The following is a 21,061-nucleotide window of genomic DNA, read 5'->3' as shown; positions in this document are numbered from 1 at the left end:
GAGAACGGGAAGACAGAACGCCAAACTCGTTCTCACTGCTGAAGCGCAAGATCCGAGGGAAGAGAACGACGAGGCGACTCGGAGGGAGATCGAACGCGCCGCGAAACAGATCCGAAGGGATCCAGAGAGAAGGCCATCGTAATACAGTAGGAGGAGAAAGCTGGTAATATAAGCAAAGTGGTAAAGAAAGGAAGCTGATCCGAGCGCGTGTTTTAGTCGTCTAGAGTGAGGGATGAAGGAGAAAAGGCAGAAAAACGCAAAGATGAGAAAATAGATGAGAACCGTCCCCGCTCCCTACAGATCCAAGCTCCTCAACTTGAGAAGAAGGTCGTCAATTTTGTAGGGCTGAGAGGGGAAGTGTAAGAAACCAGCGAGTCAGTGAGCGAGTTCGGAAAGGAAGAAGGAGGAGGAGTCGCGTCGTCGGTTCGTCCCGACTTTTTTTCCTCCTGCCGGCGGCGACGGGACCATCAGCTCACCTTCAGGACCACGTCGTCCATTCCCTGATGAGGAGAAGAAGAAAAAACGAGGTCAGCTATCAGAAAGAGGGTAGAGAGCAAGGGAACGAAACTTACTGCCTCCAGAGCTTGATCAATCTGGCCTTGGCGAGCGTTGCCGGTAAGAGCATAGACTGTAGGTCGACGAGGAGAGAGCGGAGTGAGTTTCGGAAAGGATTTGTAGTCCAGAGAACTAAGCGAGGGTAGGAGGGAGGGAAGAGGAGGAGAGGAAGAGCGACGCACCCGTCTGTCGAACCAAGAGGTCTCCCCTCGCTTCCATCTCTCGAATCGTCCGGATCGCGGTCAAGCCGTCCATGATTGCTATATACAGTGAGACAGAGGAGTTTAGTCAGAACAATCCGTCGACGAGGGAGAGTGTGAAAGGAGAAAGGACGTACGCATCTCCTGGAAGAGAGAAACGAGGGACAGACGCGAAAGTCAGGGCCGAATCTATGAATGGGTCGAAAAAAAAGAGCGACTCACCAAATCCATCAAGATCACGGCATACCTCTCTCCCTTCTCGGCACCGATCCTGATCAAGTCGAGTGCTTCGCTCCCGTCAGAGGCGACGTCGGGATTGAATCCTGCCTTGACGAGTTGACGCTTGAGGACTGGGAGAGAACGAATTGATCAGTCTGAGCAGGGAAGAGAAGACTCAGGGGAAGAAAACCCACCCTTCTGGTTGATCAGGTTGTCTTCGACGATGAGAACTCTGAGAGAATCCTCGTTCCGAAGCTTGTCGATCTGAACCCTCGAAGCCTCGTCGGTCTTCTTCTTCTCCTCGTCCATCAGAGTGTCCCTCGAGTCGAGATCAAGCGGAGAGGGTAAGATCCCGTCGCCGGAGAATTTCTGGAGTGAAGCTGCGACGTAGAAGCGGAAAGTCGATCCCTCGCCTTGCCTTGAAGCGACCTCGATTTTACTGCGAAAGAAACGAAAGGATTGTCAGCGAAAGGATAAAAGCAGAAGAGAGAAACAAAAAGGCTCACCCGTCCATCAGCTCGGTGATCCTTCGACAGACGTACTGCGAAAGAGGAAGGTAGAGATCAGCCAGAGGTCGAGTCGAGAAGAAGAGGAGAGCGGTCGATCTTCGTAGTACGAGAACTCTGAACTCACTAAACCCAAGCCCGATCCTCCGAACACAGCGTGAGTTTCTGCGTGAGAATATGAAGAGAATCAGTCAGGGAACGGCGGGGACGGGCAGCAGACGACCGAAACTCACGAGCGGAAGCTTGCTTAAACCTCTGGAAGAGTTGAGAGAGCTCGTCCGGCGATAGACCCGGCCCAGAGTCGGCCACCGAGCCGTAGATGAAGATCTGCTCGTCCGTGGGTCGAGGAGAGGAGACTGGTCGTTCGATGGGCGGTGGAGGAAGGCAGGAGTCGTCGAGGGGAGGATCCTTTCGAATCTCGATGGTGACTCGGATCTCCCTCACCGGGGAGGGTGCAGTGAATCGAATCGCGTTTGAGAGGAGGTTGCTACAAAGATATGTCGAAGGTAAATCAGATCAGGTCTCAGCTTGACGAGGGGAAGAGGCGAGAGCGACTTACATCAAAACCTGGCCGAGCCGAACCGCGTCGACCTTGATCGTCGAGAGACCGATCTCGTCGAGACCAAGGAGGGACTCTCCAAAAGCAAGACTCAGGTTGATGTGTTTCATTCGACTGGAGAGAGATGGAAAGTTGAGGAGGCGGAGTCAGGCAGAGGCGACCAGACTCTTCGACAAACGACGAAGAAACGGCAGGGCTCACCACTCCGAAGCGAAGACGTTGAGAATCCTCTTGGACTCGGCAATGAGGTTCATCTCGACGGGGAAGATTCTGACAGGAATGTATGATGGAAAGATCAGAACGGCTTCGAACGAAGGAGAAGAACGAGACGCGACTCACTCGAGGGTGTGAAGCTGAATCCGAGCGAGCTGGTGAAGAACAAAGAGAAGGGTTCGATGAGCTCGAGATGAGGATAGGTATAGATGATGCTCGTGGGGAACGTACCGAGAGGATATCGTTGGCGATCTGCACCAAGGGGAAAGAAAAGAAGAAAACTCGAGGTCAGTCGAGGGACTCCATTCTCTTTGTTCATCACTTCTCTCCACACAAGGAGAAGACGTATCGGACTAAAGACTCACCCTTTCCTGAGATTGACCCATGGCGATGATTGAGTCCAGCGACTCCAGATCTTCGACGAGTTCCTCGATGATGGCGGTCGTCGGGAAGAATCCAGTTCCGTTCTTCAGAGCTCCAGCGAGAAGATCGTGAAGGACTGCAGAGCAGAGAGTACATCCAGGTCAGTCTTTGATTGCTGATACGTCTCGACAAGATTGGATAACCGAGCCAGTGGGACGCTCAGAAACGACAGTCGACGCGTCGAGAGGAAGAGAGAAGCTGACCTGTGAGGTTGTCCTTGCACAGACCCGAGTTCTGCAGGATAGCTGAAACAGGGTTCCGAATCTCTGCGAAAAGGTGAAGTTAAGATCGAGGGTCCGTCAGAAGAAGCGTCGAGGCGTCGAGGAGAAAGGGAAGGAGGACGAACCGTGAGACGTGACATCGACGAGCAGCTCTTGTTGCCGTCGTTGCTCCTCAGCTTCCTTCCTCTTCTCCTCGGCTTCCTCGGCTCGCATCTTGATCTCGAGAGTTCGTCTGGAAGAAGTGTTCAAGTGTGAGCTGAGTAAAGAGGGAAGGGGAGGGGACAGGTCGACTCACTCGGCGAACTTTCTCTCGAGCTCGATCCGACGCTTCCCCATTTGCACTGCAGAGAAACGAAAGAAATCGTCAACCAGCGGGACGAGGAAGGATGCGATGAAAGATCGACTGACTCTGAAGATGGCATCGAGCGACTGAGACGAATGAGGAACAGAAAAAGATCAGCCAAAGGTCGACATTTCGGAGTCGAAGCGATGGATCCTCACCAAGCTCCCTGGAACTGAACGGTTTCGGAAGGTAGTCTGCAAGAATGTCGAGATGCTCAGTATCGTTTGAACGAAGGCAAGGAGAACGACGAGGCCTACCTTCGGCACCCAGTAGCAGACCGTTGACCTTCTCGTCCTCCCCAGCTCTCGCCGTAATCATGCTGTCGAAAGAAACCGACGAGTGTCAGCCAGTTGCTCTCGAGAGTCGATCAAGTCGAAGGAAGGGCTCACATGAGAGGTACGAGAGCAACGTCGCTGTCGTGAGATCTTAGAGCCGCGAGAAGCTGGTGGCCGTCCATGATCGGCATCATGACATCTGGAAGGAGAGAAGAAGGGGTGAGGGTCAGCTCGAAAACGAGGCGCGTCTCGATCCCGTCGGACCTCACCTGAGACGATCAAATTCGGTGGATGCTCGATGGCGATGTCGAAAGCAGCCTTCCCATCGGAAGCTTCGATGACCGTGCAGTAGGGAGAGAGGATGGCAGTCAGGTAGCGACGCATGTCTGTGGAAGGAGGGAAGGCGAGTCGAACGAGGGTCAGCGAGGAACAAAAACGGAAAAGAAGAGGAACAGAGTTGGATCTCACCGATATTATCGTCGACGATGAGGATCGTGTCCGCTTTGGACCAGAAGAGAGTCGCTGGGTCGATCCGACTTGAATTCTCCGTCGAACCTCCAGAGTCGGAGAGAGAGCTCGAGTCCGAAGCGAGAGTGCCCTCCGACGAGAACCAATTCTCGGCCTCAGCGATGATCCCTTCACTGTAGGGTCGAACTTGGGATGCTGAAGTGTCGGCCATCTCCTCGATTCGGTCCTTTGGAAGATGCGAAGAGCCGAGGGGGATCCGAGCGATGAAGGTCGATCCATGACTTCCCGTCGGGCTCTCCTCGCTCGTCGTTGATTCGATGGAAAGGGTTCCTCCGTGCATCTTGATGAGCTCCGAAGTGAGAGAGACTGCGAGAAAGTAAAGGGGGGGGGTCAGGTCTGACTCGTTGTGTTTCAAAGAGAGCTCGAGACTCACGGCCGATTCCCGTTCCCTCGTGCGACCGTCCGATGCTGGCGACTCGATGGAACCTCTCGACGACCCTGAACAAGCAAGCAGGATCAGTAGAGTCGACAACAAGGAGAAATAGAGGGAACTCACTTGGGAATGTCTTCCTTGGGGATTCCAACTCCAGTCTGGGGAGAAGGAAGGAAGGGAGAAGAGGGAGGTCAGCGAGTTTGTTCGACTTTCCCTCTCGACGCATTAAACTCACGTCTTGAACTCCGAACTCGACCTCGGTCTCTCGGTACTTGAGGTAGACTCGTATGGATCCCTTCAGGCAGTACTTGAAGGCGTTTCCGATGATGTTGAAGACGATCTGAAGGGGAAAGGACGGGAAAGGGAGACGCGTCAGTTGGAGAGGATTGGAGAGGATTGAAGATGAAGCTGGGAAGCTCGCCTTCTCCCAGAGGTCAGGATCGACTAAAGAAGAGAGGAGACGGTGGCGTTAGTTTCGAACGTGAATAGGCAACGAAAGGAGGTGGACAAACTGTAAGCCATTCGAGTGTCGTGGACGTCGCATTCCACCGTGTAGCGGATCTTTCCCTTCTCGATGGCAGATCTGTGGAACAAACGACGAAGAAACGAGTAAGTACGACACAGAAGATTGAAGAACTCCAAGTGGGGAAGAAGCGAACCTGAAGAGCGAGGCGAGATCGGCGGTGAAGATTCCGAGCTGTCGAGGAGAGAAAGAGCCCTGCATTCGGCCAGCCTCGACACGACTACAAGTTTGCGGTCAGCATGGAACTTCCGCGCAAATCGAAGGACCGATACGTACGAGACATCCATCAGAAGGTTGATAATACGGCCGAGACGTTGGATGTTCCTCGTCGCCAGGGTCAGCATCCTCTTCTTCCCTTCGTCCTTCTCGGCGTGCATTAGGTCGCTGACGGGTCCTTGGATGAGAGTCAAAGGGGTTCGAAGCTCATGGCTGACGTTGCTGAAGAAGGTGGTTTTGGCTCGATCGAGTTTGGCGAGCTGAAAGAAAGGAAGATGAGGAGGATCAGCTCGTCGCGTCGTCGAGAAGATCTCGAGGCGAGAGGACTCACTTCGTCTGCTCGTTGAATCTGAGTCTCGATGCTGAGAACTCCAGTGAGGCCACTGCTTAGTTGGAGGCGAAGAAGACGAAGCCAACTCTGGAGAAAGGGGAAGCCGATGGGCAGCAGGAAAGAGGAGGTCAGTCAAACGTCGAAGGGAAAAGGCCCTGGAGAACGAAAGATGGCAGACTCGCCTGGTACTCCTTGTCGAACGGTCTCCTAGTGTTCAGGCCAACGATGAGAACAGCTTGCTTCGTAGACGTAGGATCGTCGGTATCGGCGACTGCGAATGAAACGAAGCAAGGACGTCAACGATGAACGAAGGAAAAAACGATGGGCCGCTCGAACTCACTAGGAATGATCAACGCAGACTCTGGCATCTCCTCCCCCCAACTTCTAGACTCGAATCCTTCCACCAGACTCCTACAGTCCTCCATGTAAATCGACTTCCGAGTTGAAATCGCTTCAGCAACTGTAAGAGAGCGAAAGGAAGGGGAAGGCAATCAGTTGCGTCTTCCTTCAGATCGAGGACTCGGGGACTCGAAACTCACTCGGCCAAGGGCAGAGCTTCTTCCCATCTAGGCTGGTGACGGTAACGTTGGATCCTGACTCTCCAGAAACAGAGCTTCCAGCTCCGATCGAGTCTCGATGTTCGAAGCCGACTGGTTCGACCGATGGAGATTTGAGGTGTCGAAGGGAGGAGTGGATGAAGCTGTCGGCTGTGGATCCTCCTGAGCGGTGATTGAAATCGACCTTGAGGGTAAGCTGACTAGGAGCGGACGAGTGGCCTTCTGGGATTCCAATCGTTCCTGCGAGAGTGAGAGCAACGGTCGCTTTGGCTTCTGGTTTCGATCCCGTCGTGATGACCGGTGTCGGAGGGACTGATAAAGGGAGAGAACGGTTCAGACAAGCCTTCCTCGGCCGTGAGAGCTCGAGAGGGAGGGAACTGACGAGGAGAGATGTCAGAATTGTAAAGCAAGGCGAAGGGAATGTCGTGTCGGTTTTGCTTGAGGGAGGCGATGACAGCGTCGAAGAACTCCTCCTGAGACTTCGCAGAGAAGCAAGTAGCGGCCATGTCTCGAAGGACTTCAAGTCTTCGTTCGGCGAGGACCTTGGAAGCTGAGAGGGAGAGGAAAAGCACGAGGAGAAGGAAAGAGAGGGTCAGTCGAGGCTCTTTGAGCGTAGAAAATAGAGGCGACTCACTCGTTTCGAAGGAAGTGTTCAGCAAACCACCGTAAGATCCGTCTTCGATCTGGACAGGGATCTGAGCGGAAGTGACGGAAAGAACGGAGGTCAGGATTCGAGCGACGCAAGCAGCTCGGCTTCAGCCTCGTTCTCGACGTCGAGAGGACGAACGAAAGACCAGGTGTGATAGGTTTCTTCGGGAGCCTTCGTGACATCTCTCTGGAAGAAGAGGAGATCTGAAGAAGGAAGAGAACAAGCAAGAGAGTCAGTACGAAGGCGCGTCGTCACGGCCCTTTTCTCTTCCCATCATTTTCACTCACCGTCCGTCTTGTGAATCGTTCCTCCGGCCATCACTTGAGCTGCTAGAGGTTCCAGTCCAGCCCAGATCTCTCCCCATCCTTCGGCTCCGGTCTTTCCGTATCTGGGGACGCGTAATGATCGAGAGTCAGCAAGATCGTCGCAGATCGTCTCGTCGACAATTCTTCTCCACCCCCGTCGAAGGAGTAAACCTTAGACTACTCACAGCCATGGGTGTTTCCGAAGTGACATCTCGGCGTACTGTTGATAGGTCGAGGGACGTGAGAAGGTCAGATGGATAGAATGCGTCGAGAAACAAGAGGACGCGACGAACCGAATCGTTGTCTGTTTCGAGAAAGAGAGCACAAGAATGAGTACAGAGTCGACGTGCGAAGAGGTGGAGAGTAGAGACTCACAGATAAGCACGAACTCAGGACCCCACCACAAGGAACTCTCGTGTCCCGTCGACATGACTGAGAAGAAGAAAAGAGAGAAGCACCGAAGCTGAGCTGCTGAACATTTCCTCCCCGTCGATGATGCTCACCGATAGAAATGGCAGTCTTCAAACTCGAAGGCCACTCCGATTTCTGTGAATCGATAAAGCACGATGGTTGTCAGTCCCCGAGCCGACGCGTCTCAAAAAAGAAGAAGAAATGAACGTACAGGACCGAGACTCGTCGACGCCCAGTCGAACGATTCCAGTAGTTCCCTGGTTCCAAACGAGCTCCTCGTCATGACGTTAGAGGGTATGGACTCCGTCTCCATCACCGAATCGTCCTCCAGACCAGCCTCCTTCTCCGTCGCGACGGATTGACTCCCACTCCCATCCGAGACCCCTCGTCCCATCCTCGGTCCCTCCAACGCTCTCGATACGTCTCCGAAGTTGACTCCCAGTCCAACTTCCTCGTGCCCTGGAGACTCAGAGTACATCTCTCTCTCGGGAGTCTCCTCCTCTCGAAGCCTCAAGAGGTCCTCGTCGACCTCTCGCGTCGGCTCGGCGGACCAGAACGCGGTTGCGGGGAGGAACGTCGTCCGCTGGCCTTCGACGATGGGACGATGTTTGGAGGAGGTGGAAGGGTGGTTGAGAGGAGAGAGTTGGAGGACGAGGAAGGTGGAATCGTTGCTGGAGGTGGAGGAGGAAGAGGGAGGGGGGGAGAAGGCGGGTGTGACTGGGATGAGAGTAGGGCGATACGCGTCTTCCGGCGTCTCGTCGAGCGAACGGATGAAGATGACGTCCTGACCGTTAGGTCCTTCTGGATCCATTTCGCTCCTAGTTCTCTTCTTGTTGTGGCCGATCCGTTTGAGAGCTGCTCCTGCGACGAAGCCTGTGCTCGACGACGCGGACGATCCTCCTCCTCCTTCTGAAGCGAGCTTTCTGGCGACCCGGGAGACGAGACCTTTCAGGGTAGCGACCGAGTACTGATCCAGTCGACTGAGAAGAGTTTCCTCGAGGATGGAAGGGGTCGAGGAGGATGCAGCCATAGGGGAGGAGTCGAGGAGACCAGCGAGGTTGCTCCAAACCGGGAGGATGGGAGTCGACGAGGGATAGACGGTTGGGTCTGGAAGGACGATTAGGAAGGAAGGGAAAGGGTGGGCGGATAGGAAAGGGAGTAAGGGTATGCTTGAGAAGTTGTTGACGGGCGTGGGAGGCGAGGGAGGGAGGGAGACATAGGATTGAGGAGAGGGAGGAGGTCTCGAGGACGGGGTCGCCATGAAGTCGGAGGGGTCCCTTTTGAGGAGGTTCGGGTATGAAGGAGATTCCTTTTGCTGGGAATTTCTGTGATGAAGATGAAAGTAATTAGCACACGACTATGCACGAAGGTCTGAGAGAAGCGGGCCTTTGATCGAAACGAGGAAAAGGGAGGGAAGGAAGGGACGAGCTCGCGCTTCACCCTCCTCCCTCCTCCTTCCTTCCCGAGCTCAACATCCTCGTCATTTCAGCTCCCACAGTCCAAGAATCAGGGCGGTAGAACCTTCAGACTCTTGCTTGAGCACTCAGCAGCTTTCCGTGCTGCTAGAGGACCTGAGGGAGGAAGGGAAAAGGACGATTCGCCCTTCCTGTTCCTTCTCCCTCCGGACTGAGCCCCCATTCCTCTCTGAGACCTGACAAAGCTCGCCACGAGTTGAAAGGATGGACTCACTTGTACTGAGCCGCTGAATAAGACTACCGGGCACCTATTCCCACACTGAGATGTGCTCTACGGGCGAAGAGGAAAGGACGAAGAGAGGGACTCGAGGGTGGAGGAGGAGGAGGGAGGAGGGAGGAGGGAGAGGAGATGGAAGTCGTTTGGTTTCTTGAACTCCTCTGGAACCGAGATGTCGAGGCGAGATGAGAACGAGCCGAGCCTCCGGAGGCTGGATGGGTAACTGAGGGGGGGAGTGCGTCTGGAAACCCTGGGTTGTTGGCGTTGGGAGGTTGGTAAAAAGAAGGAGGGAGGAAGAGGAAGCTCGGGGTCTCTCTTCCGGATTCCGCCTGAGCGACTTCATCAAGATCGAGTTTCCTGTTGATTTTTCTCCGAGAGCGATGAGCTCGAAGTCTGGTTGATCCCCAGAGCGGAAGAGGAGCTGCCCAGAACCACTGAGGGATTCTCTTTCCGCTCATCTGCTTGATCTTGCTCTCCCTTCGCCTCGATCGAAATCTCCGACGCGTCGTGAACAAGGTTGCTTCGTCTTTCCGACCCCTATCGCAGCCTGGGTCTCATGTAGAGCTACCGTCAGGTATCCTCGTACACTTTACTTGTCGAAGAGAGCCTCTCTTGTGTTCCGAATTCCTGGGTTTGTGGATGCTCAGTGAAAGGACGACGCGTCGTGGAAAGCACCAACGAAGTCGTCCTTCTCGTTCCTTTTCGCCTTCTTGTCGAGAAACCAAGATGAATCCAAGTTCATCTTACGGAAAACTCCATCTTCCGTCGTTCCTATAGAGGAAAAGAAAACAGCTTAACTCGCTCTCGCGCGACGCGCTCTGCCTCCTCTCTTCCCTCTCCCTCTCGACTTTCTCTTCTCACCGGAAAAAAAAACCAGCTGGGCCTGCTTCAGTCCAGAAAGGATTCCTCGTCGAAGATTGCGAGAATTTTCTCGGAGCCTCCTCGTCAAAAACTGCCTCAAGTTCGCCGGATCTCATCGAATCGCTTTCTTCTCTCGCTTTCCGAAAGTTCAACACCTTGCCGAGGAGGTTCAAAGACAACTCGTATACATCACTACCCCAAAGCCGAAAAGGAAACAAAAACGAACGAATCGAACAAACGAGAGAACTACAAAATGGACGGACGACACGGGACGAGTTGAGTGAGCCCTTCACGGGCTCGTTTTGGGGAGGAAAGAAGAGCGACCTGGTAGGGAAAAATACGGTGCAACGATACGAAAGCGATGAAGTAGGTAGATAGCATGTGAAGAAGCAAAGCGAAGAGCGGAAAACCCTCGAGAGGAAAAGGATGAAGTGAAGAGACGAGAAGAGAAGATCGTGAGGGTCGTGTAAACTTGAGGGGAAGGCTTAGACTATGCGAAAGGAGGCGGAGGTAAGAGGATCCGAGGGATTACTGGATGGTGGGAGGAGTGAGGGAAGCTTCTCGGAGGAGGGGGTGGAGCTGAAGGGGAAAGAGGAGAGGAGGAGAGGAGGACGAGGCAAGATCAGCGAGCGTTCGAGAGAGAATTCAGAGAGAAAGGGGAGGGATAATGAAACTCACAATCTGCTCGTGAAGAGCCTTGGATCCAGGGACCATAGGGAAGACTACGTGCGAGAAAGAATAGAAGGAAGAGGGATCAGCATTCGTTTCTTCGCCAACTCATCGTCGTCGTGGACCGCGAGCCGATCCAACAGAAACGAAACACTCACCATGCTCGTTCTTGGTGACCTCACACTCCATAACGATAGGCTTGGTTCCGTCGTACTCGAGGAACTCCTTCATCATCCTCGGGAGATCCTCAGCGGTCTTGCATCGAAGAGCTTTGCATCCCATGGACTCGGCGAGCTTCACGAAGTCGGGGTTGGTCATTCGAGTGTGCGAGTATCGGTTCTCGTAGAAGAGATCTATGAAAGAAAAGACACGAAGAAAGGCGAGAAGCGGTCAGTTCGAGGTTCTCGAGCGAGGGGAAAAAGAGAGACGCGTCGAGACGAGACGAAGAAGAACGAGGAAAGCAAACTCACCCTGCCACTGAAGAACCATACCCTGGAACTCGTTGTTGAAGATGAGAACCTTGACTCCGATGTTGTACTGGGAAGCGGTTTGGAGCTCCATGGCGGTCATGGAGAAGGAAGCGTCTCCGTCGATGTCGACGACGACCTTGTGAGGAGCGGCGACCTTGGCTCCGATAGCAGAGGGAAGTCCGAAACCCATAGTTCCGAGTCCTCCAGACGAGACTGTAAACGAAGAAGAGGAAGGAACGAAGGAAGGTCAGCCAGAGAGAAGAGGAGAAGAGGCGCGTCGAAGAGAGGGAGAAAGAGAGGGAAGACGTACCCCAAGATCGAGGCGACCTCCATCGGTAGTGCTGGCAAGCCCACATCTGATGCTGTCCGACTCCGGTAGTGATGATGACGTTCTCCTCTGCGAAGGAAAGAAATGAAAAAAGAAGCGACGACGATCAGCTCTTCGTTTCTCTCTCGAGCCCGCCCTCCCTCCCAGATCGAACCAGGCCCTCCCAACTTCACTCTGGACCTTTCAAAGCAGAACGAAGTACTCACTTCCAATCGCCTCCGCCTGTCGATCCAACTCCTCGACGACCTCCTGAGGCTTCATCCTCTCTCCCTTCTTACTAGGCACGTACACGAAGGGGTACTTCTCCTTCCACTCCTTGACCTTGGCGAACCACTCCTCCCTAGGAGAGAACTCGATCTGAGGAACGAGAGCCTCCATGGACGCAACGACGTCTCCGAGAACGGGGATGGTAGCCTGAACGACCTTGTTGATGTTCTTGGGTTGGATCTCGAAGTGAATGATTCCTCCCTTTCCGGTGGCGGCAGCGGCTCGAGCAGCGGGGGCGAAGGCTATTTTTTCAGAACGAAGGAGAAGGAGGTCAGTCAGATGGGAGGAAGAGAGAGGGAAGAAGGAGGAGGGAAAGACGGAGGCGCGAAGACTCACTGTCGACCTTTCCAGTGACTCGATCATCGAACCTAGCTCCCAAAGCGATGATCACGTCGGCCTCCTGCATAGCCAAGTTGGCGTACGCACTCCCGTGCATTCCCAACATGTGCAACGCCCTATCCTCGATCTTCTCGTCGAACGCTCCCAATCCCTGGAGGGTCGTGCAAACGGGGATGTTTCCGTTCTTACTCAACATCTCGAGGAGCTCCGGTCCTCGAGGGCTGGAGAGGACTCCGTTTCCACAGTAGACGACGGGTCGCTTGGCTCCGTTGATGAGTTTGGCAGCGGCAGCGATGAGGGAATCGTCGGCGGCGGAGGTAGGGGAGGTAGGAGAAGGCAAGCCTGGAGCTGTTCCGGGAATGATGGATTTGACGAGGATGGGGTGTCGAAGGATACCGGCGGTGATGTCCTTGGGGAGATCGACGAGAACGGGACCTGGTCGGCCAGAGGTGGCGATCTTGAAGGCTTCGTTGATTCGACGAGGGAGCTCGGAAATGTCCTTGACCATGACGTTCCACTTGGTGCAGGATCGAGAGATACCGATGACGTCGGCCTCCTGGAAGGCGTCGGAACCGATGGCGGAGGTGGCGACTGAAGGAAAGGAGTTAAGGAGAAAGAGTCAGTGAGGAAGAGAGGAGAGGGAGCGGAGGAAAGTCAAGACGCGAGTTGAGCTCACCTTGTCCACAGAAGACGACCATGGGGATACCATCGGATAGAGCGTCCTGCATGGGAGTGATGACGTTGGTAGCTCCAGGTCTGTAAGAAGAAAGAAATCGATCAGCTGAGGTTCGAGGAAGAAGAAGACGAGAGAGAAAGTCGAGCTCACCCAGACGTGACGAGACAAACTCCAGGCTTTCCAGAAACCCTAGCGTAACCTTCAGCCATGTGCCCAGCTCCTTGCTCGTGACGAGGAAGGACGAAGTCGAAGTGTTTCGAGTTGTAGATGGCATCGAAGACGGGAAGGATGGCTCCCTGCGAAAAGAACGAAACGAAGAAGAGCGTCAGTCTCGAGCTCTCTGTTCGTCGGAGGGACGGATCGAAGAGAACTACGAACTCCAGGGTAACCGAAAACGTTCTTGACGTCGTGTCTGAGCATCATCTCGTGGAAGATCTCTCCACCAGACATTCCAACGAAGCTGCAAGGGGAAAACAAAAGGAGGAAGGTCAGCCTTGGAACGAAAGAGTGGAGGGCTGAGGCCAGGCCCTTCGGAATTTCATTTGAACGAGAACGAGATAGAGGAAGGAGAGGAGGAAAGAGGATACCTACGTGTAGTCCCACTCGGCTTGAGACTTCTTCATGGCCTCGGGCGAAGGATCAGGGTAATGAGGAGGGACCTGGAAATTTGGAGAGGGAGCTTCGCGGCTAAGGAGGAGGAGAGAGGGAAGGACGGGGAGAGGTCAGCTCTTGGAAGGGGGAAAAACGAGAGATCGAGCAGAAGGATTGCAAGAGGAAAGAACGAGGGACATGCTCCTCCTGTAGAGCATGCTCCCTGAGGAGTGGGCTTCAAAGAAAAGTTAATGTAGCGAACAGGAAAGAGTCGAGTTGAAGTCTCGTCGTTTCGGGTTCACCACCCGCGAACCGGGTCCTCCTCTCCTCTCCTTCCAACCTCTCTACTACACCACCCTTGAGCTCTATCCCTTCCGTTCAACTTCCTATGCCTTCCTCAGACTTCTCTCGACACCCTTGACCAAATATGGAACCTTAAGATGTACTCACACGACGGCAGCAGCGGTTTTGTTCTTGGTCGACGAGATCAACCTCGAGTGAAGAGTCGCGTTCATCCTCGCCTTCGCATCAGGAGAGATGGCGAACGAAGCTCCTTTGGAAGGGGGTATGTTTCCGAGAGAAGAGGAGTGATAACGGTGTTGGGATTGGTAGGAGGAAGGAGAGGAAGTAGTAGAGGTGGAAGCGATGGAGGAGGAGAGGAGGACTTGACGGGAGGTCGAGGAGGTAGTGGTGCGGAGCATCCTGGAGAGGGACGTCTCTGTTGAGTTCTGAAGGAGGGAAAGAGAGGAGCTAGGGCGTTGATGAAGGCAAAGAAGGAGAGTCGATACGACTAAGTTGAGTCTGTTGAGGTTGTGCTGGTTGGAGGTTCAAGAAAAAGCGGTCTCTCAGGGAAGGGAGGGAGGGGCAGGTCCCAAATTCCAGATGACTCGACGTTCGGCCGACGAATCAAAAAACAGCCCTTTTCACTCAAACTTTCACATGCGAGGAGAAAACCTTCGCGTGGGAACTTGTTGAACAGACTTCCATCGACCTACTCAGCTTTTCAGATGGGTCATAGGAGCTGAAAATGAGCTGAGAAATGAGCTTCAAACAAGAGAAGCTCAGCCCTCTCCTCGTCGTGACCTCTCCCTCTGAGGAAAACCTCCTTCCCTCCCTCCCTTGCACTCTCACCGTCAACCATCCAGCAGCTCGACATCTTCAAGACCCGACCTTCTCTCTTCTCTTCTCCTTCTCCTTGCTCTTAGCCATGTCGTTGTCTTTGTAAAACGTGAGCAAAACCTTCACTCTCTCTCTCCTCTCGTTCCTCCTTCAGCCCTCCTCCCTCCCTCCCTCCCCTCCTCTCCTCTCCCCTTCTACACCTCGCCAACCAACTTCTTTGCGATGAAGAGAGATATTCACACTGTCTGCAGCATAGGAACTTCATAACCTCCATGCGATGCGGATAAACAACAACGGTATCTGACGCATCCCCATCAACAACCATGTTCTTTCCCTTCGACGAACCAAAAAAAATCACGACGAGCTCAAGACGAGATTGAAGCAGTTGACTGACTCCTTCCTCTTCTTTCTTGCTTGTGAACAGTGATCCATGACCATCGTGTCTATCCCTGAAACTTTGCTTGCTTTGGTGTTGGTGTCGCAGAGGAGAGGAGGAGGTCGGACTCGGAGGGAGGGAGAGCAGACGAGATTCGATGTTCCCTTACAGCCCAAACTTTTGCTGGTCAGGTCGGGAAAGGAGAATCTGGAGCGTGAGAGAGCACATGAGCTGAAGAGATTGGCCAGAGAAGATACTGGGCAACAGAGAAGTTGAAGAGGAAGGGAGGGAAGCGAAGGCTTGAAGCTCAACGACACCACCTCTCCCTCCTCCTTCGACTCTCCTTCTCTTTCACTGTCTCTTCCGACTTCAACAACCTCATCAAACCCATCCTACCATGCCCTCCTACTGCATCTACTCCTTCTATCCAAACTCATACCAGAGACCTCTCAACTCGTACGGCTGGATCAAGAGCTCTCGAAGGGTGAGCTCGTGCTGTCCTTTCTCTCTCCTACTTCCCTTGCCTCCCTCCCTCGCCTACGGGTCTTCCCCCCCCCCTTACCGTCGCAGGAAACCATCGAATGCCTCAAACAGACCGACAAGTTCTCTCTCCTCTCTGAAATCAGCGATCTTTCGACTATCCTCTTCACTCTCGAAGCGGGAGGAAAGAACGTCGAGCTTTCGGACGAGGAGGATCTTTGGAGGACCGTCGTCGAGGATCATGTTTCCGCTGGGTTCACTATCTCGATTACGATTAAGACGGGGGAGAGGGGGGAGCTGGAGACTGAAGGTTCCAAGAAGAGGAAGTTCGGGGAGGAGGGCGATGAGGAAAGAGGTGAGCTCGACGTCCCTCTCTCCTTTCGCCAGGTCTGTCCTCTACCTGCTCTTCCTCTCCAGCTCTGGTCACTCCTTCTCTACTTTCAGGGGAGAAGCTGAACATCTCAGTCGTGAGACAGTGAGCCTTCTCTCTTTCTCTTCTCTCTCCTTCCCTCTTCCCGCCGTTCCTCACCATTCCTCTCCTCTTCCCCTCCCCTCTCTTCCCACCCCCACCCAGTTCGGTCCACTGCTACTTCAAGCTCGAGCGAGAAAGCAAAATCTTCAAGCTCCGATTCGCCTACGCCTCGCACTTTGGTCTTCCCATCGCCAACGTCGGGTTCTCGTTCAAGGGGAGGAAACTGAACGACGAGGAGGTTGGTTGGGAGATTGAAGGAATGCACGAGGACGCGGTTTTGCAGTATGAAGATCCGATGGAGGCCCAGTAGCTTGTTCTATGAATGAAGGACTGTGACGTGAGCTAAATACGCGAGGGTTTTCGTCGAAAGAGGGGGGGACGGCGCAACGGACGCGTCGAGTGCGTTGTCCCTCTTCGACCCGAGGAGGACGAGGGCGAGAGCTTTTCCTCTCCGTCCTGTGCGTCAGGACTTGGAAAGAGTTTTCGTTGTTCTAGTTATCTGCTCTTCGTACCTCGTCATCGTTCACAGGTTGTAGCGTCGGAAAAGAGAAGTCGAAGTCGATCCAGCGCGTCGAGTCTGTCTCTCAGTTCGCTCAGGGGTCTGTCGATGTACCTCAGCTGGCACATACGCTCATTATAAACTCTGCTGTTACGAAAGAACCTCCATCCCTCCCCACTCTTCGACCCTCAGCAACGACGCGTCTTCCTGCCTCTGCCTCGACGCGACTCCAACGACCTCCCTCCAGCTTTCGAAGTCCTCCCTCTCCCCTTCCAACCACGCTGAGTCCCACTTCCCCTCCCCAGCTTCGTCGGTAGAAATCTGTCGGAAGAGGAGGGAGATCCTCGTCGCAACGTCTGCTGAAGGACTGAGTTCGAGAGGAGCGGCTTGGGAGTAGAAGTCTTGAGGGAGGAAGCGGAGGAGGAGGTGGGTGTGTTTGAGGAAGGAGGGAAGCCAGTACCTGTAGAAGAAGCAAGAGATGGTCAGGTTCGAAGTCAGAATCGCTGAGCTGAGCAGCAGCGAGAAGCCGGCGGACGAACGTGAACGAGGTTCGACCTTCGACGTGAAGACCGAGAGCTTTGACGGATTTGTCGAGGTGGGAAGTGACCTGAGAGGTTGATAAGAGGATAGTATCGATCTGGGAGAGAGACGCCGTGGAGGGGTTGAACGGAGGGAGGAGTGGGGATGGTCGATGAAGATGGAAGAAGGAAAGGCAAAGAGGGAGGGGAGGAGGGACGCGTCGAGTTGGTTCTGTGAGAGGTTCATGTGGAATGGGACGACAGTCAGCTCCATTTCAGGTTGATACGAAATATGCGAGTCACTTACAAGGCTATCAAGAAGAGAGAGAACGAAAAGAAGGCGGCGTCAGTGCACGAAGTCAAGACGCGTCGCACAATCGAAGGCTCAAACGACTCACTTTCCCAGTAGAGATACGAGACTTCCAAACCCTCTTCGACGTTCCCATCACTCGCAAGCCCTCCCAACATCTTCGTGTCCCCGTTAGGGCTCGATGGAGGCGGTTCACATGGTGAGGCTCGAGCCTTCTTTCTCTTCCCTCCTCTCTCCTCCTTCTTTTCCTCACAGACTGATCTCGACAATTCCTTCTTTAAGATCAATGGCCTTGCTAGCCCATCGTACGATTCTGGTGCCAGAGATACCTTCGTTGGTCGTCAGTTCGACTCGTCGTTTCCGACCTTCAATTCGTGAGCGAGTCTGACCCCCAACCTCTCGTCTTCGTTCGTCCCTCTCAGTGAGAGTTCGGTGCTCTCTACCTCCTTCAGTTCGTCGCTCGATACCTCTGGCTTTTCGAGGTGGTTGGGAGCACAGGATCCTCCCTCAACATGCTTCACGACCTCGCCGACGCTCCAGCTTTCTTCGGTCGATGGGATCGAACGAACGTCGAGGAGGCTTTCAGCTTGTTCTCTTCTCTAGCCCAGATCGCGGTCCAGAAGTGGAAGTCGATGCCTTTCGTCAAAAACGTAAGCCTTCTCTCGATTTTCGCCTCCTACTCAAGCTGGGACTGGGCGACGCGACGTCGAGACTCACTCCGTTTCCTCCTCTCTTTCTCATTTGTTTCCTTTTTGAACCTCAGGTCAAGCATCACACCAACGATAACTTTATCCAAATCCACCAAACAACTCTCATCCTCGCTCACATCACCATCTTCCTCCTCCCTACGACGCTCAATCCCTCCCCGCCCTCCCCTCTTCCCTCTTTTCCTCCCTCGCCAACGCTTTGACGCTCGCTAGCCGCAACTTCGGGACGTTCAAGCCAAAATCAGGGGTTAGAACCGCTCGTGGCTATCTTCAAGCGTTGACAGAATTCTGTCGTGGTTCGGACGACCTTGAGATGGTCGCGTCGGTCGGAAGAGAACTCAAACTGGTGGACGTGCGATGAAGCGACTCGGGAAGGGAGGTCGACACCTTGGGTGGTCTTGAAGGAGGGAGAGTAGCTTCTAGCCTGTAGTCGAGTGAGAGCCTTTTTGCTTTCGATTTCGTCCGCTGCTGAGAGGTCTTGGACGCTGACCTCGACGCGTCTTTCCTCTCCCGATGCCTCGCCGTTCGATTCTGCTGCGGAGCTTCTTCCCGTCCTCTCCATCTTTCTCCGACCATCCTAAAACCCCTTGACTCTTCTATACTTCCCTGCAGCTCATCAACGAGCCTCCTGGCCCTCCCACACAAGGAGATCTGCTTCAAGCCGACGTGGTGAATTCCTTCGATCTCGTTTGCTTCTCTTTCGTCTGCATCTCAGTCTAGCTATCTATCTAATAATCTCTCAAACCTTCGACGTATAGTATCCGTTCCAAATGCCAGGCTCGTTCTCCTCGCGCTTCCGTCTCGCAAAGCAAGCTCACGACGTCTCAAGCCTTTCAATCATCTTTCTCTCAGACGAGGATGAGGACCTTCGAATCTTTCGGCTCAACCAAAAACAAACTATCTACCCTACAGCGATCCCTAATCTCGATCGAACCTTCCTTCAATCCGGACGAGATCTCGCTCCTTCCTTGAGCACGACGCGTCCCACCCAGCTCTCCACTTTCCTCTCGTTATTAGACTACCTCACTCCGAAACGGGAACCCCTACAAATTTTTAAGACGCTCCGCTGTAGCTAACCCTTTGGTGGATCCCTGATTCCAACCGGACCCAAATCGATTCGTTCCCTCAAGCCCGCGACGCGTCTTCCCCTCCCTCTCTCTTACTCTCTCTCTCTCTTTCTTTCCCCTTCCCCACCTCAAACACATCACGCACCAAAAGAAAGAAAGAAAAAATCATACAACCACAACGGTCGGTTCGTTCAAAGATCGTTAAAACCACCCTTCCCCTCCCTCCCACCCACCCAACCCGACCCCCCACCTCTCTCTTCTCTCCCTCCCAACCCATCTAAACACTACTCTGAGCCCTCACCTCCTCCTCCTCCTCCTCCCCACTCCCACTCCCACTCCTCCTCGGCCTCTCTTCCTCCCCACTCCCTCGGGAAGATTGACTCGCCCGTCGTTCCTTCCGCCACGACTCAACGTCCTCCTTGAGCGGGCCTGACGTCGTGAGTTTTTCGAACCCTAGGACGAAAGAGGTCTGTAGGAAAAGGGAAGAGGACAATGAAAAGGGAGGGGGTTGGGGGAGGAGGGAAGGGAAAGAGTGGTCTCAGTGAGACGTCAGACGCGACGAGACGAGACGAGAAACGAAACGTGTGTGAGAGACTCACTCGTCCCAAAGGAGTTGCACTCCCTCCTTCTCCTCCTTCCAGTCCCAGTCCTCCTGCCAGATGCTCCATCCCCGTCAACCCACTGAAACTGCCCCTTCTCATCTTGGGCGTTGTGTTTCCTCCCGTTCGTTCTTGCTCCCTTTCCCTCTCCCTCTCCTGTTCTTCTTCTTCCTCCTCCTCCTCCTCTTCAAGGATGGAACTCCCACTCGTCGACCCGGAAGAACCGAACCCGTACTCCTCCATCGTAGGTTCGTACGACAGCAACGGAGGAGGCGAGTACGCTCGAGGATGAACGCGAGAGGCGAGGAGGGAGTCGTCGAATTCTCCGTCGAACTCGTCGTCGTCGGATTCGGAAGGTGGGGAAGGTAAGAGAGGAGGTTCGATTTGAGAAGTTGGGGAGAGGGAGAAGGCTTCTGAGCTCGGAGGGGAAGGCGGAGTGGTTGAGAGGGAGGAGGAGGAGGTTCGTTGGAAGACCGGCGGGGGAGGCGGTGGGACGGGTCCAGATGGAGAAGAAGGTTGAAGGCCAGATTGGTTGGAAGTGGTACTACTCGAGGTTGAGACGGTTGAGGAGGAGGAGGACATGGATCTTCGAATGGACGAGAGCAGTTTCCGACCTCCTTTCAGGGCGAGGGTTCCTAGGTCGGGCACTTCGGATCTGTAGGAACGCAAAAACGACAAACCAACGACGACGACGACGAGCGAGGAGCGAGGGTCGAGGGTCGAGAGCGAGAAGAAAAGAAAAAAAGAAAGAAACGAAAGGTCGGGCAAAGGAGGGGAAGGTGAGGAAGGAGGAAGGGGGTCTCGTGAGCTTCGACCTTTCTTTCTTTGAAACTGAAGGGAGGTTGGAAGGGACGTACGGGATCCCTTGCTCTCTATTAAACTTCACCTTGTAAGCTTCCCATTCCTCGTCCGTCATAGGAACGTAGATGACCTTCAGAACGAAACAAAGGAAACGCAAAGGAGTTAAGTTTCAAGCAAGCAAGGTTGAGCTTCGCCCCATCGCCTCCTCTCCTTCTTCCCCTTCCTTCGTTTTCCCCAAACATATCTTTCGTTCAAGACTCACTCCGTTGTTGTTCGCCTTCTTCCCCGTCGCTCCTTGAGACCTCAAGATCTGACCTCTCGCAGCGACGCCCACGGAGATCGAGTTCCTCCTTCGCTTCTCGTCCTCTGGGGGAGCAGGCGGTAAAGGAGCAAAGGTGATCCGACTGGAAGTCACTTTCAACGGAGGATGACTGTTACTCGTTCCATTAGAAGAAGCGTTAACGTTGGGTTGAAGGAGGAGGATCCCTCCTTTATGCGGCGGTTGAGGAGTGATTTGCTGAGAGGAGGAGGAGGAGGAGGAGAAGGAAGAAGGGGACCGGGAGAGGAGGATGGAAGGGGGACGAGTTGGTGCTGGTGCTGGAGATGGAGCAGAAGAGTCGCTCATGGGTTGGCGGGGGGAAGAGGGAGAAGGGGAAGCCAGTGCCTGAAGAAGGGGACTGCTTTTTTGGAAGGGAGATGGATGGTGGTGATGGTGAAGGGATCATAGGCATAGGGTTCCGAAATCACGAAAGAGGCCTGTTTGAAGAGTAACGATGAAACGAAGTAACGAAGCGAGAGAACAAGGACGAAAAC

General features: G+C 54.0%; 6 protein-coding genes across 6 annotated transcripts; 2 read left to right on the top strand and 4 right to left on the bottom strand.

The window, feature by feature from the left end:
* Positions 1-294: 294 nt before the first annotated feature.
* On the bottom strand, positions 295-8,668 carry BDY24DRAFT_414926 (uncharacterized protein; the record flags this gene model as incomplete). The annotated part of the gene is made up of 43 exons (XM_076643383.1): positions 295-345; positions 477-500; positions 573-628; positions 738-815; positions 893-899; positions 978-1,105; positions 1,169-1,413; positions 1,481-1,515; positions 1,608-1,645; positions 1,714-1,967; positions 2,040-2,153; positions 2,241-2,309; positions 2,379-2,407; positions 2,484-2,504; positions 2,618-2,751; positions 2,879-2,941; positions 3,022-3,128; positions 3,192-3,237; positions 3,305-3,325; positions 3,398-3,433; positions 3,497-3,558; positions 3,629-3,713; positions 3,784-3,900; positions 3,983-4,348; positions 4,416-4,480; positions 4,539-4,573; positions 4,651-4,859; positions 4,928-4,998; positions 5,075-5,158; positions 5,215-5,414; positions 5,486-5,572; positions 5,650-5,756; positions 5,826-5,945; positions 6,025-6,354; positions 6,425-6,592; positions 6,677-6,737; positions 6,830-6,894; positions 6,979-7,079; positions 7,182-7,216; positions 7,290-7,300; positions 7,372-7,428; positions 7,500-7,542; positions 7,619-8,668. 43 exons carry the CDS (start codon positions 8,666-8,668, stop codon positions 295-297), a joined length of 5,085 nt encoding a protein of 1,694 aa, XP_076496962.1.
* Positions 8,669-10,116: 1,448 nt separating this feature from the next.
* ILV2 (acetolactate synthase catalytic subunit) lies at positions 10,117-13,934 on the bottom strand. The gene is made up of 12 exons (XM_076640322.1): positions 13,751-13,934; positions 13,301-13,396; positions 13,088-13,169; positions 12,860-13,005; positions 12,710-12,789; positions 12,031-12,624; positions 11,634-11,936; positions 11,410-11,496; positions 11,100-11,312; positions 10,788-10,982; positions 10,639-10,682; positions 10,117-10,539 (listed from the first exon to the last, which is right to left on the bottom strand). Exons 1-12 carry the CDS (start codon positions 13,813-13,815, stop codon positions 10,489-10,491), a joined length of 1,956 nt encoding a protein of 651 aa, XP_076496961.1. The 5' UTR covers positions 13,816-13,934; the 3' UTR covers positions 10,117-10,488.
* A 1,258-nt stretch (positions 13,935-15,192) lies between these two features.
* On the top strand, positions 15,193-16,057 carry BDY24DRAFT_414924 (uncharacterized protein; the record flags this gene model as incomplete). The annotated part of the gene is made up of 4 exons (XM_076643382.1): positions 15,193-15,279; positions 15,366-15,585; positions 15,663-15,750; positions 15,850-16,057. The coding sequence occupies 4 exons, from the start codon at positions 15,193-15,195 to the stop codon at positions 16,055-16,057; spliced, it is 603 nt and encodes a 200-aa protein (XP_076496960.1).
* Positions 16,058-16,396: 339 nt separating this feature from the next.
* On the bottom strand, positions 16,397-17,232 carry BDY24DRAFT_414923 (uncharacterized protein; the record flags this gene model as incomplete). The annotated part of the gene is made up of 3 exons (XM_076643381.1): positions 16,397-16,706; positions 16,786-16,996; positions 17,163-17,232. The coding sequence occupies 3 exons, from the start codon at positions 17,230-17,232 to the stop codon at positions 16,397-16,399; spliced, it is 591 nt and encodes a 196-aa protein (XP_076496959.1).
* A 23-nt stretch (positions 17,233-17,255) lies between these two features.
* BDY24DRAFT_414922 (uncharacterized protein) lies at positions 17,256-17,984 on the top strand (the record flags this gene model as incomplete). Its single annotated transcript, XM_076643380.1, has 4 exons — positions 17,256-17,273; positions 17,374-17,448; positions 17,527-17,724; positions 17,838-17,984. 4 exons carry the CDS (start codon positions 17,256-17,258, stop codon positions 17,982-17,984), a joined length of 438 nt encoding a protein of 145 aa, XP_076496958.1.
* A 1,130-nt stretch (positions 17,985-19,114) lies between these two features.
* On the bottom strand, positions 19,115-20,979 carry BDY24DRAFT_388170 (uncharacterized protein). Its single transcript, XM_076640321.1, has 4 exons — positions 20,511-20,979; positions 20,305-20,378; positions 19,448-20,102; positions 19,115-19,317 (listed from the first exon to the last, which is right to left on the bottom strand). The coding sequence occupies exons 1-4, from the start codon at positions 20,871-20,873 to the stop codon at positions 19,126-19,128; spliced, it is 1,284 nt and encodes a 427-aa protein (XP_076496957.1). The 5' UTR covers positions 20,874-20,979; the 3' UTR covers positions 19,115-19,125.
* Positions 20,980-21,061: the final 82 nt, after the last annotated feature.

This window comes from Mrakia frigida (genome assembly GCF_051309035.1).
Source record: "Mrakia frigida strain ATCC 22029 unplaced genomic scaffold BDY24scaffold_14, whole genome shotgun sequence".
Classification (NCBI taxonomy): Eukaryota; Fungi; Basidiomycota; class Tremellomycetes; order Cystofilobasidiales; family Mrakiaceae; genus Mrakia; species Mrakia frigida.
The sequence above is the reverse complement of the archived record's forward strand: the minus strand, read 5'-3'. Positions and strand labels throughout refer to the sequence as shown.

Bases quoted from the DNA above. Each gene is read 5' to 3' on its own strand.
- ILV2 (XM_076640322.1), bottom strand. From the start codon at position 13,815: ATGAACGCGACTCTTCACTCGAGGTTGATCTCGTCGACCAAGAACAAA. The intron at 12,790-12,859 runs GTGAGCTCGACT...TTCTTCTTACAG, and splicing joins GTTTGTCTCGTCACGTCTGG to ACCTGGAGCTACCAACGTCA. The intron at 10,683-10,787 runs GTGAGTGTTTCG...TCTCGCACGTAG, and splicing joins GGTCACCAAGAACGAGCATG to TCTTCCCTATGGTCCCTGGA.
- BDY24DRAFT_388170 (XM_076640321.1), bottom strand. From the start codon at position 20,873: ATGAGCGACTCTTCTGCTCCATCTCCAGCACCAGCACCAACTCGTCCC. The intron at 20,379-20,510 runs GTGAGTCTTGAA...TTCGTTCTGAAG, and splicing joins AGAAGGCGAACAACAACGGA to GTCATCTACGTTCCTATGAC. The intron at 20,103-20,304 runs GTACGTCCCTTC...GCGTTCCTACAG, and splicing joins AATAGAGAGCAAGGGATCCC to ATCCGAAGTGCCCGACCTAG.